Source organism: Typopeltis vanoorti, chromosome 24 (genome assembly GCF_054136105.1).
Source record: "Typopeltis vanoorti isolate ZY-2024b chromosome 24, IOZ_Tvanoo_1.0, whole genome shotgun sequence".
Lineage (NCBI taxonomy): Eukaryota > Metazoa > Arthropoda > Arachnida > Uropygi > Thelyphonidae > Typopeltis > Typopeltis vanoorti.
The window spans coordinates 27,329,148-27,348,421 of record NC_143572.1 but is presented as its reverse complement, the minus strand read 5'-3'; the positions used below and the strand labels follow the sequence as shown (position 1 = coordinate 27,348,421).

Here is a 19,274-nt window from a genome sequence, read left to right as displayed (position 1 = left end):
CGTGCCTTAACCTTCTATCTAGGCCAATAAGCAATTATACAAGATGTGCACGAGCTATGAAGACAAAGGAAATGTCGTTAATTGGCGCCAATTCCTTTGTTTCATTTCAGGTACTGGTTCCTTCTTAATTTTAGAGAAAATTTATATTTATACTGCACTACCCTAAAATGTACTTGGTGAATATTTATTCATGGAACTTACCAAACACAGTCTCGTAATTCTTAAACAATCTCGCTGTTTGGATTTATCTCGCAGTCGTAGCCCCCTTAATATTTATGTTTGTCAATCTTATATTCCGCTTAGGTTCGAACTTTTATGAACAGTTCAGTAAAATGGAAATCAGGCAAGTCTTCATATTCATTTTTAAAAGAAATTAACATTTAATTAACTGAATATACATAATACAAGTTATAAGAAATAATTTCACTGACATAAGATTACTCTAGATAATATTGGGAAGTGAGTAGTTTCACATATGATTGCAAAATGTCCTTAACATATAAAATCAAAATTTCAAATCATTCATTCTTACAAAATCTAACTCTCATCTATGTAAGACACCATAAAAGACTGTACTTTCTATAACTCACATACATTCAAAATTATCTTCACACTATTATCTCAATTCACAAAATTATCTTCACACTATTATTTCAATTCACAATTAGCTGCACACTATTATTTCAACTAAACTATAGAGTTCCTAAATTTCCTCAGCGTAACTCCTAAAGTTCTTTCAATGAGGGCTCAGTCCTGAGTTGAAGTCTTACATCAATGTCCCCTGTTAAGGGGACATTGATTTATATCTAAATCAATGTCCCCTTAACAATTTTTACATTAACAAATAAGAAACTACATTATCAGTAGTTTGGGATGCACTAGGCCTTCATGCATATCCCTGCAGCACTTTCAATTTCATGATTAACCTCCTAGATTTACCTCGGCTTTTCTATACATCAATTGGATTTGGACATGACACGTCGCTGATGGGGGGAAACAATTCTGGCTCCCTGCTCACTCATCAATCGGCTGGGCATGGGTCTACGATCTTCGGCGTGATATGGAACTTTATCGTGTCAGGTCATTCCATAGCCCAGAACTGCCCATGGACACTGCCGCTAGCCGCGATGACCTCACGATGGACTTCTCTGCTGATGACTTCAGTACAGGGAACGAGAAAAAAAGCCATGAGCTGGCGCCGCAGCATCTTTTAAAATGCGTGCCCTATGTTTCTTGCCTACATTATCCTGATTTCTTCCGGCGCGTCACTCCTATGAATACTTAGCGCCAATCTCACCCCTAGCATTCTATTCGGAGATCATACGCATTCTATTTGGTGCATGTGTATGACTTCAGGCCATTGCTGTATAATCAGATTGCCTTTTGCCTTCAACATTGTAATAGCACTTACATAGATTATACATAGTTTAAATTTTACAGAACATTTATTTAATTTCAATATGATGTATTAGATAAAACTTTCTTAAATATTAACTGAATTGATAATTTACAATTGATTATTTTCTCTTGATATATTGATCCTGGCTCCGGAATTGATAAATTGTGTTAAATCTGAATGAAGGTAAAGGTTTTGACTTTTCTTTTCATTCAGAGTTTAACAATACATCCTTTGAGTAATTAAGTATTCCTATTCGTTTCTGAGAGTATAAACTTTTTTGTGTGTATTTAGTTGTAAAATGACATGCTTGAATGAGTTCCCTATGAATGAGTTCAAAAGAAAGCAGAGGAGAACAAAAGGCATACCGAACTTGAAACTTAAGATGAAAGACTCATACCGATTCTTTGGGGATTGCCAAACTTCATGCAAGGTCTCAGAGGAGGCCTAATAAAAAGAGACTGAAGCAAGCAGAAGGGATCCCAGTTCCAGAATTGCTGTCAGAGAGGAGGCCGCCGGGTCCAGAGTCGCTGTCAGAGACTGCCCGGATCCACGTTGCTTGAGAGAGGAGTTTACCGCTTCCAGAAAGGAGCTTCTCATTTCAAGACATCGCTAGAGAGAGAGAGACTACTCTAGGCCACAGACAAGGTTTCAAATTGCCGGAGAAAAGTTTCCAGGCAAGGTTAACGTTAGACATTCACCAGTGTGTTCTGATTTCATTACAATTTAATGAATCAAACGACTTCATTGATATTGCTCAGTTAATGGTATTTCAAGATTATTCATGTATAGAAGAACTTTTGAAAATTATACCATTATTGGGAAGGACTAGGAGAGAAGACATTTTTTAGCATTTGATGAATTTGTGAAACAACACAAACTTTCACTTTTTAAACTTGTGTCTATTACTACTAATGGTTCTCCTGCAATGATAGGTAATAAATCGGGCTTCATTTCATTATGTAAAAACGATGACAAATATCCAGATTTTTTAACGTGCCACTGTATTATTCACCAATAAGTACTGTCTAGTAAAAGATTAAACACAAAAGATGTTTTGGATATTACATTTAAAATTGTAAATTCTGTTTGATCAAAACCCCTGCAACGGTTATTTAAATTAGATGATGATAGGGAACTTCTGTTGTACAATAATGTTTGCTGGCTCAGCAGAAGTCAATTTTTAGAAAGATTTCTTGTATTAATTAACAATATAAAAAATTTTCTTGATGAAAAAGGAGATATTTATCCACAATTGAGTGATAAAAGATTGTTACACTTATCATTTTTAGTAGATTTCTGTACGAAATTAAGCAATTTAAATTTAGAGTTACAAGGCAGAGATAAAAATTTAATTGACATGTTAAGTTCAATAAAAACTTTCCAACAATACTTACTTTTATTAAAGAAAAATATAAATGACTGCGAATTTAGACATCTCCCATACTTATTAAAATTTTTTGAACAAAATCAAGAAACGCTTCGCTATGATTTAAAAGAATTTATTCTTGAAATAGAATTAGTTGAGGAAGAAATAAATTCAAGATTTAAAGATTTTAATAAAACTGAAATGATTGTATCTTTTATCAATAATCCATTTCAAGAAAACTTCACATCACAGAAATTTCAAAGAAAATTAGTGGGCTGTTTGATATAAACCAAGCTGAAGTAGAACTTGAGATAAGAAACATTCAGAATAGTTTACATTTAAAATCAATAAACAATGAAGTCATTTGGAAGTATGCACATGAAAATATAAAAAATCAATTAAGAAACCAAATTACAAATGATCATTTGGTGATTGTCTGAGATTGGCCACTTCTTCATATCAACAGACTATGAAAATATTGCGAGGTCCAAACAATGCCAAATTTCACATTAACTTCTTTTCTTTCTTTTTTTTTAATCAACCAGCATTTCCTGTAACTTGTGAGTTTGTAATCAATCTGTTGTTTTTTCTAACTTTGGTTTTCCAAAATAGAGAAATAAATATTTTATTCCAATATATATATATATATTTTTTTTGTTGTATTAAAATAATTAAAAGTGATAAATGAATTTTTAAATACACAAATAAAGTTTTTAGTTGTTTATTTGTGCGTAATAAGATATCAGGTTGGGGGAACGTGATCTATATAAGAGAGTAGATCACCAAATAACTTCTTATGGAAAGAGAAAAGTGCAGGAACAGTAGTGGAAAGAGTTTGATTGAACAGGGTCCATGAAAGTAAACATAGAAAAGACACAATGTAGAAACAAAATGACTGAGAAAGTGAATGGAGTAAGATTGTGAGAGAGAGGAAGGAGCATGGATATTAGGCAACCTACTCTCTTCTGAACAGTATCAAGCAATTTTAGGAAGGTTTTTGATCTCTCTCATTTTGAGAACAGTATTCTAAAGTTGAGTGCATTCAGGAATTTTATGTAGTTTTACAGTTAAGTAGTTCTGAATGGAATACAACACAAAGCTTGTGATTATATTTTCATAATATTAGCATAAATTGGTATAACTGCATAGAATTTTTTTTTTACTAGCTAGTTTCCTGTGTACTATGGTGTATGTACTTCTAAAAGGAATATAAAAGTTGGTAGCAAACATACTCAAAAGCAGAATAAATCTTATAAAATCAAAAATGCATTAATGTAATTGAGGTTCGAAAAGTAATAGATTAGAATGACCTTTGGGATTTTTATGCCTCATTTTCATGCTGGGATTATTGCTCTTATCTAAATTTTGGCTTGACTTCTTTGGACTGCCTTGTTGCAGAACCAGGGAGTCCAAAGAAGTCATGGCAAAATTTAGCATCCATCCAGTGGCTCAAGCCAGACATCCCCCCCCCCCCCAGTTTCTCGCTCAGCTTACAACAGCCTATAACAACTGCAAAATATCATCAACAAATCCAACTTTGCAAGGGCCAAATGCATCAAGCTTACCTCCTGCCCAAATCATAGTCGAGGGTCCCTTGCCAAGGCCGTGGGATGCTCCTTCTCCCCTTTCTGGCTGGCTTTCGGGCGAGTATAAGCAGACATTGTGAAGTTTCTAAAATTTTTCAACTTCAATCCACATTTTCTTCACCAACACTGTATTGAAATTTCAGAATTATGCATTAAATTGATAGATCTTGATGAGAGCTGTTGATTGACACCAAAACGAGCATCGTACCATGACAGAGTGCAAAGTTATATTGAGTGGAAGCTTCTGAGGTGCAGCACGCTATCTGAAGGTCACTGACGAATCTTTATTCCCTCAGCTATCGAATGATATAAGTTCGGTTTGCCTACCTTTAATACTTTAGAAATTATTAAGCCAAACCTTATCGAATGATTTCATTACACTCAACTTTTTATCCCATACCCCTAATATTGTTCTGGATTTAAAGATGTATTCACGTCAAAAAGGAAAACTGATAGCCTTTGGCCATGATGATATAAAAGAGCCGAGGCCTTTTCTCTATCTCTCATGCTACCTATCTGCTGTTTCTTTCTCCTAATACTATCAGGCTCTCTTGCACCCCTATACCAACTACTCTAGGCCTATGATGAGCAACCTGTTACATTTTCACCTCAATAAAGGTCGAAACCAGTCTGGGTAGTGATCCTTCCCATAATGCATAGTATTATACATACCCATAAGGATATGTGCTTTGCATTATGGGATACTAAGGCAAGCGATGTGAAGTCATCAGCTTCTATGTACGATTTGTCCTAGTCCTGATAATATGTCAGGTGCAAACTTTGTTTGCTTACACTTGAATAAAGGATTAAACCAAGTATATAATTTCTTGATATCTTTAATTTATAGTATAACCAAGTGGAAAAACTTCCAATAATTGTCTGTTAATTGTTTCAAGGAGATAGTTTTGGTATCCCTAACACTCATTGCGGGATAGTTTTGGTATCCCACAATGAGTATTAGGACTCCATGGAGGTGCCTGTGCAATAATAATAATAATAATCTTTTAAAACAGAATATAAAAGAATAAGAGCCATAGTTAAAAGAGAAGTCAGAAAAAGACATAGAGAATCATGGAACAAATTTGTTTCTATTTAGAACATGATTTATATAAAATAAGACCCAATGTATATAAAATTTTGAAACACTTAAATGCAGATACCAAAGAAAACATAAAATTAAACACTGCATTGAAATTAGAAGAATTTCTAAATTGCTACACAGAATTGTGGACAGACAAATATTTAAAAAAAAAAAAAAACTGGTAAATAATTAACGAAAATGAAAAGGAAATGACTAAAGAAGAATTAGAAATCAGCCTGAAAGAAACAAGAAATGGAAAATCACCTGGAGAAGATAAACTAGGTTCAGAACTATATAAATATGCAGGAACTAGATTCAAAGAAAGACTCTTATTATTTTTAAATAAAATTTATTCAACTGGTATACTCCCAATAGAATGGAAAAAAGCAATTGTGATTCCTATCTTTAAAAAAGGTAATAGAGACGACCCTAAAAACTATAGAGGTATCAGTATACTAAATTCCCATTACAAAATACAGGAATACCTTGTATAGCGCGGTTTTGGTCTAACGCGGTTTTTATTATTACGCTTATCATTATTACACTAACATTGTTAACACTGACGCTACTCCCGGGCACCGCAAGTGACAGTCGAGAGCCACATTTATGCAGTAGTTATTCCATTGGTTCTCACGTAGACACTTTCTTTCCCCACGGCATTTTATTATTTACATTAATATTAGTATTTAATATTTTTTATTAATTAAGTATGAGTGAAAAGAGACAAAACAAAGAAGACACTGTTGGAGTAACAAAAAAAAAACGCAAGTGGTTGACATTAGAGAAGAAACTTGAAATTATAAAATGTCAAGACAATGGTGCCTTGTTTGCTAAAATAGCACGTGAGAATTCGATGAAAGAGTCATTTGTACGAACAATTATTCAGAGTAAAGAAAAGATTAAACATGGAATGAGCACCGCTTCTTATATGTCAAAAGTGATCACAAGAAATCGATCTTCTACAATGGAAAATATGGAACGCCTTTTAATGATCTAGATTGAAGATTGCAATCAGAAAAAAGATTCCTTTGAGTCAAATGATAATCCAAGCAAAAGCAACAAGTCTATATGACAAAATAAAATAAAATGAAGGAGGTACAACCAGTGAAACGTTTATAGCAAGTCGCGGGTGGTTCTACAATTTCAAAAAGCGTATGGGACCCCATAACGTAAGAATCCAAGGCGAAAGTGCAAGTGCTGACACTAAAACTGCAGAATTATTTCCCAATGAATTGAAGGAGCTTTTTGAGAAGGAAGGCTACACAGATGATCAAATTTTTAACACTGACGAGACTGGCTTGTTCTGAAAAAGAATGCCATCGCTCACATTTCTAGAAGAGAAGGAAAAAACACAAGCTGGGTATAAAGTGTCAAAAGACCGATTGACATTTTTACTAGACATCCCCCCCCCCAGAGGGGAGATGACAAGTAAAAATGTCAATCGGTCTTTTGACACTTTATAGGAGGTAATGCATCAAGTGATTTAAATTTGAAGCCACTGTTAGTGTACAGAGCGGAAAACCTAAGAGCTCTTAAGGGCTTTACAAAGAACAATTTATCTGTTCATTGGCGTTCGAATAAAAAATGTGGGTGACTCGTTCAATTTTCGAGGACTGGTTTAAAACTTGTTTTTGCCCTGAATTTAAAAGCTATTGTAAAAAGAATTCCTTTTAAAAATTTTATTTTATTAGACAATGAGTCAGGCCATCCAACTCTATTCACTGACTTAGATGAAAATGTCAAGATTCATTTTTTCCCTCCAAACACAACATCTATTCTGCAGCCGATGGATCAAGGTGTTATCTCCACTTTCAAGGCTTACTATTTAAGACGAACTTTTGCTCTAGCTATTAAAGCTGCAGCAGAAGAAGATTCTTCGACTTTGAGTGAATTTTGGAAGAAATTTAACATAAAAGATGCCATTCAAAATATTTATGAATCTTGGCAAGAGGTGACTCAAAGCAACATGAGAGTCATATGGCATAATATCTTGCCGCATTGTTCAAAGGACTTTGTTGGCTTTTGCAATGCAGAAAGAGGAAATCTCAACAGAAATTGTGCAGATGGACAAAGATCTTGGTTTGACAAGTTTAGATTGTAACAATGTGAACGAATGTGTCGATTCTCATTCAAATGATCTGGATGATGAAACCCTTTTGGAGTTGGAACAACAACAAGCCTATGAAGCGGAAGAAGATGAAGATGACCCCACTGATGTCATGGTTGAAGAATTTTCCTTTGCTGACCTTTCAACTTTTGTGAGAAAAATCGACGAAGCTTCCAACTTTCTCATAAATGCCGACCCGAATTAGCATCAAAGTGAGACAAAGTCTCAATAATGCCATCAAATGCTACAGAGATCTAGTACTTGAAGAGACAAGGAAGACAAGGATGGTTCAACGAACACTAAAAGACTACTTTAGTAAAAAGTAAATTACTGTATGCTAAAATTGAAGCAACATTTGTTTTGTTTTTTACAACTTTTATATCAGTTTAAAAAGATTTTATTTATTATTTAGTTAATAAAAATAAATTTTTTTTTTCATTTTTAAACATTTTTATTCTAAATTTTTGTAATAAACAAATTAAATTGAAAACCTTTATAAATAGACCTCGAACAACGCGGTTTTGCATAGCGCGGACGCTTCTTGGAACCAATTAACCGCGTTATACAAGGTATTCCTGTATATAGCAGAATCTTAAATAGCAAACTAATGAAATATTCCGAAAACTTTATTTTAGAAGTACAGAATGGATTTAGAAAAGGACGATCATGTATAAACCCAGCCTTTTGCCTAAAATTAATAGAAGAGAATACAATTTAGAAACACATATTGCAACTTTGAAAAAGCATTTGACAGAGTTAAAAGAAACATTATTTAACATAATAAAAGAAAGACAAATGCCAAATAATATCCTAAAAGCTATCACAAGTATATATGAAAATAATCAAATACAAATAAGATTAAATCACGAGCTATCATATACGAGAGAGATAAACCCAGGGGTTCCGACAGGGATGTCCCCTCTCAGCAACTCTTTTTAATATCTACTTAAATGAAATAATAATAAAATGGAATAAAAATTTACATCAAGGAATTAAACTTTTTCCTGCAGTAAACTTAAACTCTCCTCTTTGCCGACAACCAAATAATAATTACAAATTCTGAAGATAAACTACAGAAAGCTATTTTAGATCTAAATGAGATATCCAAAGATTATGGTATAATATCAACAGAAAAATCAAAAACTATGGCCTTTAAAGGACAAGATCCAGCAAGAACTAAAATAGTAATAGATAACAAGAGCTTAGAACAGGTGAATTCATTTAACTACCTAGGATGTATGATCACATATGAAAATGAAAAAGATATAAACATCAAAATTGTAAAATATTTAAAAATAACAGGTGTAATTAACTCTATATTTAAACCAAACCTAGTTCAAAAACAAACCAGACTAAAAGTATACAATACATTAGCCCTACCAGTCTTAATGTATGGAAGCAAAATCTGGAAAATAAAACAAAAAGACAAAGATTAACAACAGCAGAAATGAAGTTTATGAGAAAAATTGCAAAGTATACCCTATTTGATCACAAAAGAAATGAAGAAATTATGAAAGAATTAAACCCACAATCAGTAATCAAAAAAATTAAAAAATATAAACATAAATGGATGGAACACGTTCAAAGAATGAATACAGAAAGATTACCAAAACAAGCCTTAAAGTACAAGCCATTAGGAAAAAGAAAACCAGGACGTCCTCTTAAAAGATTCAACGATTACTTCTAAGGCCGGAACAGGCCATGCTAGGGCCTAAATCCTTGATATGCATGATGATGATGATGACCTTTTGAAATGATTTTTTTTTTTTTTTTAATATCAACCCTACACACAAGAGAGATTCGAAGACCTATGATACAATTCCACACATGTGGGTCAATTATTAGAGAATAAAAAAAAAAAAAATTGATGGTTTTCTTGAAGAAATGGGACTATCTAATCATTGGGAGAAAACAGTATTGGAAAGACTGTTGCGAAGAACACAACTATACAAAATGAAGGAAGTGAATGAAAAGTTGGTTCGATAAGTTTGGAGCTGAAATGTATATGGATGTTGACATCAGCAACTGACTGTGTTTGCACGTGATTAGAAGGAAGGAGGAATGGTAGCAGCCAGTTCATTAGAGCAGCATCTATGGGAAAGATACTGGAGGAAATTGATTAGAGTCCACCATGACTTCAGAACATTGCAAGAACAATGTTCTACGGTTGGATGGATATGAGATTTATAAAGCATCAAGAATCAAGCAGAAGAGAAGTATTGTTTACAATAAAAAAATATCCAGATTCTTGGAGGCTGATGAGGCTCTGGATGTGATGTGTTTATGCCAGGATGGATGTGAATATCAACCCAAGAAGGTGAAAACTAGTCTGTAAGCAGAATATTGTCCAATGGAGAGAGAATGAAGGATGGTTATATAATTTTTTTCACCCAATGTGAGATCACTGCTTTGCTTGAAGTATTTTAAAAATATGTCGCATTGGTCTCTAGTAAATGCTCTATAAGTTCCCAACCTTTAATGAGTGAGATTGTTTTTTAAGTTGAGCATTTGGATGTGTGTGTTCTTTATGAAAGTGCAATTATTTCTTCCAGATGTAGTCTACCATTCCTCATAATAATTAAAGATGAGGGGCTTTCTGAAATTTGTTGGTGGCAGATAGTTATGTTATTGTGATATTGTTATTATGATACTCTAAAGGGGTGTATCAAATATTATTGTAGTCCATAATGATTAAGTATTATATAATGCATCACAATTAATAATTAATTATACTTTAATAATGTGAAATATGTGATCCGTAATATTCATTGTAGCATAATTAATGCCATCTTCAGTAAAAAAAAAAAAAGTACAATGTTTCTACAGTTTTTTGATCCAACATCCAGTTACTCCACCCACCAATTTACCATGATTGAGGTTGATCAATTTTGAGTTACTATAATTCAGTTTATGCATGAAGTTATACATAGAGCTCTTACCAAAGATCTGTCTTGGAGTCATATCAGTGTATACAGAAATGGAAACAAAACTATAAATAATAATTCCCCTTTAAATGGCCCTGAACAAAAATAATTCTAAGAATGGCTTTCATATAAACAGTTTAATTTACTTAAATTGAGGAATTGCTTGTAATTCAAGAAAAACTTTCTTAAAATATAATAGCATGAATTTCCAGTATCAGTAGCTCAAGACAAGCTTTTGCAATCACAATATATACTTAATAGGAATCATAATATTAAAATTCAAAAATTACAAGCAAATAGGTTCTTTTGTATTCTCTAAAGATGTTTTATGCATTTAATTTTATTTTTAGGGCTAATTATTTACTTGTTTGTGGACACTTTCCTGTATATTCCATAGCAGAACATGGAAGCACAACTTGCCTGATTGATCATCTTTTACCATTACTACTGAAATACAGAGCTAGTGCCTATTTAAGTGGACATGATCACAATCTTCAGGTCAGTATTAATCAGTATTGTTTTAAATATTCTGTGAAAAATCTCATCTACATTAATCTGGTAATTACTCTCTTACCAACATATGTCTGGATCATGTCCTTCCTCTTCTATCCACTAGGTTCTGCAATTTGCTTTGTTTCAATTTCTCATCATACTCCACATTCCAGAGATCAGATACTGACTTAGTCAGTTGTCTCTGAATCCTCTCCAGCAACTCATCATCCTTTTGAAAACCAGGCAATGAAATCTCTGCACAGTAATCCATATATGGCCTGATGAAAGCCTTGTACAATGGAACCATAATGTCCTTTTACATGTCAGTTTCACTGCTTCAATCCCATAATCCACTGTATTGACCTCATAATTATTAGCAAAATTTCCATGAAATTTCAAGCCCCTATCCACCATCATCCTCAGATCTCTCATCTCTTCCACCTCCTATAAGATATTCCCACTAATACTATACTCTGCATATACATCCCAGGGCCATACTATACATCCATACTATACATCCCAGGGCCATATTTATACTTTTTGAGGCCCTAGGCACAACATCATAATGAGGCCCCAAAAGAAAAAGTCTATTTCAGTTAATCAAATTCATATGCTTTTTTTTTTTTTAGTTTATTGAAAATAAAAGTCAACATTTCCATAATAACTCATTTTAATAAACTAAAAATAACACAACATTGGTATACATATATTTATAAAATTAATTTAACTGACTAGAACCTGAGAAAGTATAACAAAAACCTTTAATAAATCACGACTAGTTTCATCGGTGCTCTGACTTCTTCAGGTGAGTAAGAAATAACATAAGACTTATAAAAATAACAAGGTAAAAAACATGGACTTTCCAGTTTAATAAAAAGAAGTAGAATAGTAACAGTCATATTTGAATAGGTGACCGTGTACTACCATTGGCATGAGTTGAATGTCTGCGACAGCTAATTTTAGAGCACCAGTACTGGATTACTGCGCTATGGGAATCAGGCAAATTGTAGCTTAGATTGTTGTTCAAGTGTGAAGGGTCCAGAACTATTTCTTTTGATTCAATAATTCTTCTTTCAAATTCATCCTTGCATATATATAAATTAGTAGTGCGTTCCCAATCAACTTGGTGTGACTGTTCTTGAAGGTTAGAGTTTGCCGAGAAGAGGACATGACTGGAAAGGGCGTTTGCTCGTGTTCTACTGTAAGAGATGTCACGTCTATGTTCCTCAAGACGAAGTGTAACAGATTAATCTGTCTGGCCAAAATAAGGTCGACCATACTCGCACAAAACTTTATAAACACCAGGAAAATGCAGTTGGTTGTGTTTTGGTCGACTCAGAAAAGAACGAAGTTTTGGCAGAGTAGTATAGTTGGTCTTTATGTTGAATTTCTTCAAAATCCTAGATAGTTTTGGGGTAAGAGAACTGATCAATGGTATCTGTATATGAGTGATAGGGTTGGAATCATCTTCTTGTGGAGGATGTTGGTGTGGTCTCAAACATTTAGTGATGTTACGAGACGAATATCCATTATTTAAGAAGGTGTTTTTCAGGAAGTTAAGCTCTGTTTGAAGGTCTTCTTCTGTGGAAGTGAGACGTCTTGCTCGATGGACAAAGGTGGAGATGATGCCCAGTTTCTGAGGAGGGAAGTGATGAGAAGCGCCATGTAAATATCTATCAGTGTGGGTGGTTTTTTAAAAAATTGAAAATTTAAGACAGTAATATTTATCTACCTTCTGACGAGGTTAGTGTACATCTTATCAAGGATTATGAAAAAACTCTGGTAAAAATTGGACTTTTTATTAATAGGTTTTTAATAATTTAATAACTATTTAATAAAATATATGAAAGTGATGAATTTCCATCAGATTGGCTCAAATCTACATTTATCACTATCCCAAAGAAACCGAAAGCGAATTCCTGTGGTGACTTCAGACTTATTAGTCTAATGAGCCAAACATTAAAAAATATTTTTGAAAGTAATTCAGAATCGCATTTATAGAAAAAGTGAAGAAACTCTAAGTGAAACACAATTCGGCTTTCGGAATGGTTTTGGTACTAGAGAGGCACTTTTCTGTACCCAAATATTGATACAAAAATGCATAGAAAAACAGAAATCTGTCTTTATGTGTTTCATAGATTTTGAAAAAGCATTCGACAAAGTCAGACAGACCAACTTAATAGAAATCCTTCAACAAATAAGGCTAGACGAACAAGACATAAGACTAATAATAAATCTGTATTGGAATCAGTCAGCTACCGTTCAATTAGACAACATTACCACCAGTGATATTAACATCAAAAGAGGAGTGAGACAAGGATGTGTGCTCTCACCACTCCTGTTCAACATATATGCACAGGTAATCTTTAAAAAAGCATTGGAAGAATGTCCAGAGGGAATCTCAATAAATGGAAAGATTGTTAACAACCTACGATATGCAGATGACACCGTGCTAATTGCAGATAACATTATGGATCTCCAAAAACTCGTTGACAGAGTATACATAGAAAGCCAAAGAATGGGAATAAATATAAACATCAACAAGACAAAATACATGATCATCAGCAAACATCCAGCCTCATCAATGAAACTGACACTCAATGGGAAAAATATTGATCAAGTGTCAAGATATAAATATCTTGGTTGCTGGCTTAATGAACGGTGGGATCCAGAAATAGATATAAAGACAAGGATTGAAGTTGCACGGCAGTCCTTCATGAAAATGAGAACACTATTCTGCAATAAAGACCTAAACATGGAAGACAGATGCCGAATGCTGAAATGCTACGTATGGTCTATTCTGCTCTATGGAGTTGAAACATGGACATTGAAGGCGACAACCATCAAGAAAATCGAAGCCTTTGAGATGTGGCTATACAGAAGAATGCTAAAGATATCATGGACGGAAAAAATTATCAATGAAGATGTCTTAAAATCCATTGGCAAAGCTAAACATCTTGTACAAATAATCAAGAAACGAAAAACATATCTTGGACACATCATGAGAAACAGCAAATACCAACTTCTACAAACTATTTTGGTAGGAAGAATTGATGGCAAAGGAACTAGAGGAAGAAAAAGAATATCATGGTTTGACAACATCAAGACGTGGACAGGAAAGAGCAGTGCACAACTGCTCAGATTAGCACAAGAGCGCAGTTTGTTCGCCAAGATGGTCGCTGACCTTCGATAGAAGATAACACAATAAGAAGAAGATTAATAGGTTAGTTTTTCTGAAAAGATGCAAATTTTTCACTCTGTAATCCCAAAGTTTTTAGATTTCAAAGAATCGATTCGCACTAAACGTGCTCATAATATCTATCACAAAGCTAAAATTGATTTATTGTATGAAAGAATCACAGATACCAAGTCCACATTAGCTTCTTTGTTCTGCAAAAGAGATTCTTTTGAAAATAACTGAAGTTCATCTTTAGATAACAGATCCTGGATTGATATTAAAAACATGAGCTCTCTCCATGCTTCTAGATCGCAACTCTCCAACAAATTAATTCTTATCAGAAAATTCAACCAACTTAAACAGGAGCAAAGTTGCCAACCCCATATCAATTCACAAAATTTAAAAAATGTTTTCATTAACAAATCCTCTCACACACTTTCTCCTGCAGAACTTAGTGTGCTCTCAAAGGGCCTTAACTTCGTTCCTTCTCCGACCTTGATTTCTAAAGAACTCTTTCTTAATAAGTTGAAAAGGCAGCTGCGCAATTACCAAAACAAACTGCGAATCTACTTAGGACAATGTTTCTAAAAAAATGTTTGCTCCTCTAACTCACTGCATCAATTCCGGCTATTTCTGCTATGAAGATAAAGTATACAAACAAACTAGCGGGTTAGCTATGGGCAGCCCTCTATCCCCAGTCTTAGCTAACATTTTTCTATAAGATTTTGAAGAGAAAGCTATTTCTTCAGCTACTTTAAAACGTAAACTGTGGTTACGCTACATTGATGACGTCTTCCTTATCTGGGTACATAGTTTAGAGGAACTGCAAAACTTCCTAAACCATTTAAATAATCAACATCAGAACATTATAATAAATTTAGTTTAATCCTTTATCCAAGTGTGAGCAAACAAAGTTTGCGCCTGAAAGTATCTTCAGGACTGGGTTAAGGTGATACAACACCAGGGCAACTCGTTGCAAAGGTGGAGCAAGCTACCAACACTCCTATCTTAGTATCTCCTATAATGCAAAACACATCTCCTTGCGGATATGTCTAATGTTATGCATTAAGGGAAGGGCCACTACCCAGACCGGTTTCGACCTTTATTGAGGTCGAATGGGAGTTCATGCCTTTCATCACTGGCCTCTTTAGATTTAAAAAAGTTGTGCTGAGAGTCAGCTTGATAGTGAGAGAGGAGGAGAAAGGTAGAGTGGATAGTAGTAGATAGTTAAAGGAGGCCTCAGTCGATCTACTTGGCCTGACTTAAATGTCAGCACCAAGCAGATCTCCGACATTATCTCCCTCCATCCGTTCTTTTCAGCTTTCCTCGGTCGGTCACCTCTTCAGATGACCGCCCGAGGAAAGCGGGGGAAAAACAAATGAAAGAAGCAACACATGAAAAAGGAAACTGGTAAATAACATTAAAACGTACATATAACAATTTGTAAGACAGAACCAAAGAAATAAGAAACTAGGTGAATTTCGGAATTTCAAACTGAATGACCAGAAGAGCGGGGGAAGAGCCTGGCCTGAGTGATGCAGCTCACAAGGAGCTGCACCGCCTCGATGTAGGCCTTCGCAGCCCAGGTTCTCAGGGTACCCCCTCCTGTGGAATAGACAAATACCTTTTCATAACAAAAATTCTAATGTGAAATGGAAAGAGAAAAGGGGGATTTTTTTTTTTTTTTTTTTTTCCCCGAGTCTGGTCGCTCAGTACGACGAATCTACTGACTTGTCTGCCTGTTAAGCAAGGCTTACATCCTCCTGCTTTCTGTTGTTGTGGGTTTTGAGGATGTGATCTGCTAACTTTTCTCCGCGGGAGTAGTTTAACATTCCTAGGCCTCTGTACAATGCTGCTCCTGCGTCATCCTTTGCATCAATAAATTCTTCGATTTGTTCTGGAGTGATTTCGTCTATGTCTTCAACAAACATATCGTTCCACTCTGCGCTTACCACTTTAGGCCCGTTTTTCCCTGTGAGGATAAGTAGGATATCCCCGAATGCTTCTATACCATTTCGTAAAGCCTTCTCTTCCTCGGGGAAGTCGTTTAGTAGATGTAGTATTGTCGCATTGGCTTTTGCATAAGGGTACTTTGTGGGTTCTGCTATTACCTTTCCAGGTTCAGCTATGCCCGGACTCCCTGGTTTTGGTTTTTTTACATTCCCTTCTTCAGGGCTGCCTGGCCTTTTTTGTGTGGTTTCTTCGCTATGAATTTCCATTTCTACTGTTTCTTCTTCTGTTATTTCTTCAACTACCATGATAGGACCTTCCTGCTGGTGTTTCTGTTTATTTTCTGTGGTGGTGGTTTGGTCGTTGGCTGGCTCCTCATGCTTTGTGTCTTTCCTGGCTGCTTCTACAATTTTGTCTGTCGGTTTCTCTGTTACTTCCTTTTGCGATGTGGCGGTGTGATTCTTTGTTGCTGCCCTTTCATGTGCAGCCTCCAGGGTTGGGAAGTCGTTCTGCTCCATGCCACTGATATTGTTTTCCGGTGTTGCAGTGTTGGGCGTAATAGTACCTCCCACTCTTTCTGCATGGTTTCTACTTGGACAGGTGTCCACTTTATGGTCTGTGTTACCACATTTTAAGCAGGCCGACTGGCAATTCTGCAATGTATGGCCCGCTGTCAGGCAGTTCCTGCATTTCATTTTCGGGCGCTGAGCCCCGAGATGCGTGAGGGCACCGCACTTAAAACACTGTCGCTTTACGCCAGGGTAGCTGACCATTACCCTGGCCGATCCTATCTTGACGTAATTCGGAATTTCTGCCTTCATCATGATGGAAAAGGTGACTTCACCTGACTTCCACTGAGGGAAGTCAGCGTCCGTGCCAATTTTTATATCACGCACGGCTCCCCATTTCGAGAAGACTTTAGTTATGATGTCAGTGTCTTCTTCGAGATATTCTAGTGGGAAGCGATCTATTCTTACACTTTTGGAAAGACTTCCTACCACAAAAGGATGAAAAAATTTTCCCTGGCACTCGACTCCTGTCAGTAATTTTTCTCTAGTTGCAACGTTAGTACATACAACTTGAAACCTTCCCCCCCCGTAAGGGGTAAAGCCAGAAATGTTGTCGGCCCCAACATAGTTAATTATAGTCGTCGCAAACGTCCGCTTCTCAATATTAGCATCAATTTCGAACCCAAGGGTTCTTACCCTCGGCAAAACCGAAGACATTACTTAAACAAAGAAAGGAAGAAGACTTTCCAAGGATAGTCTATTCCTTTCCTATAAAGTAGCAGAATGCCGTGTATAGGCCTAAAAAAAAACCACAAAAAAGAACAAAGGAATCTTACCAAGGCACGACTTCAATCGGAGCTCTCTTTTCAGTTCACCTAAACTGTTGCTGGAATCCGCTGGAACAGGTTTGAAGAAGGACTGGAACATGGAGCTTTCTCTCGGGGCCGCTGCAAACAGGTCTCTTCAGTGGGAGCCAGGCCCAAGTCGAGATATCAGGCAGAAGCATTAGCAGGTATTCTCCACCTATAGGAATTGCCAATTGGTGTGCCACCCTTTTTTAATAAATTACTCTGGATTTAGAGAAAGATGTTGAAAGTTTAGATGTTGAAAGCTCCCACTGAAGAGACCTCAATAAAGGTCGAAACCGGTCTGGGTAGTGGCCCTTCCCTTAATGCATAACATTAGACATATCCGCAAGGAGATGTGTTTTGCATTATAGGAGATACTAAGATAGGAATGTTGGTAGCTTGCTCCACCTTTGCAACGAGTTGCCCTGGTGTTGTATCACCTTAACCCAGTCCTGAAGATACTTTCAGGCGCAAACTTTGTTTGCTCACACTTGGATAAAGGATTAAACTAAATTTATTATACTCTAACCAAGTGGAAAATAAACTTTCAACATCAGAACATTAAATTCTCATCAGAACTAGAGATTAATGGCATTCTCCCCTTCCTGGATCTAAAGATATCAGCAGATTACCTGACTGTCTTAAATTTTCAATTTTTCGAAAAACCACCCACACTGATAGATATTTACATGGCGCTTCTCATCACATCCCTCCTCAGAAACTGGGCATCATCTCCACCCTTGCCCATCCAGCAAGATGTCTCACTTCCACAGAAGAAGACCTTCAAACAGAGCCTAACTTCCTGAAAAACATCTTCTTAAATAATGGATATTCGTCTCGTAACATCACTAAATGTTTGAGACCACACCAACATCCTCGACAAGAAGATGATTCCAATCCTATCACTATCAGCTCTCTTACCCCAAAACTATCTAGGATTTTGAAGAAATTCAACATAAAGACCGACTATACTACTCTGCCAAAACTTCATTGTTTTCTGAGTCAACCAAAACACAACCAACTGCATTTTCCTGGTGTTTATAAAGTTTTGTGTGACTGTGGTCGACCTTATTTTGGCCAGACAGATAAATCTGTTTCACTTGAGGAACATTGACGTGACATCTCTTACAGTAGAACACGAGCAAACGCCCTTTCCAGTCATGTCCTCTTCTCGGCAAACTCTAACCTTGAAGAACAGCCACACCAAGTTGATTGGGAACGCACTACTAATTTATATATATGCAAAGATGAATTTGAAAGAAGAATTATCAAATCAAAAGAAATAGTTCTGGACCCTTCACACTTGAACAACAATCTAAGCTACAATTTGCCTGATTCCCATAGCGCAGTAATCCAGTACTGGTGCTCTAAAATTAGCTGTCACACACATTCAACTCATGCCAATGGTGGCATATGGTCACCTATTCGTATATGACTGTTACTATTCTGCTTCTTTTTATTAAACTGGGAAGTCCATGTTTTTTACCTTGTTATTTTTATAAGTCTTATGTTATTTGTTACCCACCTGAAGAAGTCAGAGCACTGATGAAACTAGTCGTGATTTATTAAAGGTTTTTGTTATACTTTCTTGGGTTCTAGTAAGTTAAATTAATTTTATAAATGTATACATCTCGAGTAAATCCTAATTTCAATAATATATATATATATATATATATATATATATATATATATATATATAAATTTGTTCAAATTTAAATTAAAAAAGAAAAAATAACTAAAAGTTTTTTTTTTTGGCTTTGGTTTTAACAGAATATATCTAAAATGATATAATTAATTGAGTCTATTACATCTGATTCAATGCATAATAATGAGA

General features: G+C 35.4%; 1 protein-coding gene across 1 annotated transcript in view; it reads left to right on the top strand.

The window, feature by feature from the left end:
- LOC150093046 (tartrate-resistant acid phosphatase type 5-like) overlaps positions 1–19,274 on the top strand; it is a 112,272-nt gene that overhangs the window by 75,363 nt on the left and 17,635 nt on the right. The window contains exon 5 of the mRNA XM_090413516.1: positions 10,814–10,961. Within this exon, the coding sequence (XP_090269642.1) occupies positions 10,814–10,961 (148 nt within the window). The remainder of the gene's footprint in view (positions 1–10,813; positions 10,962–19,274) is intronic.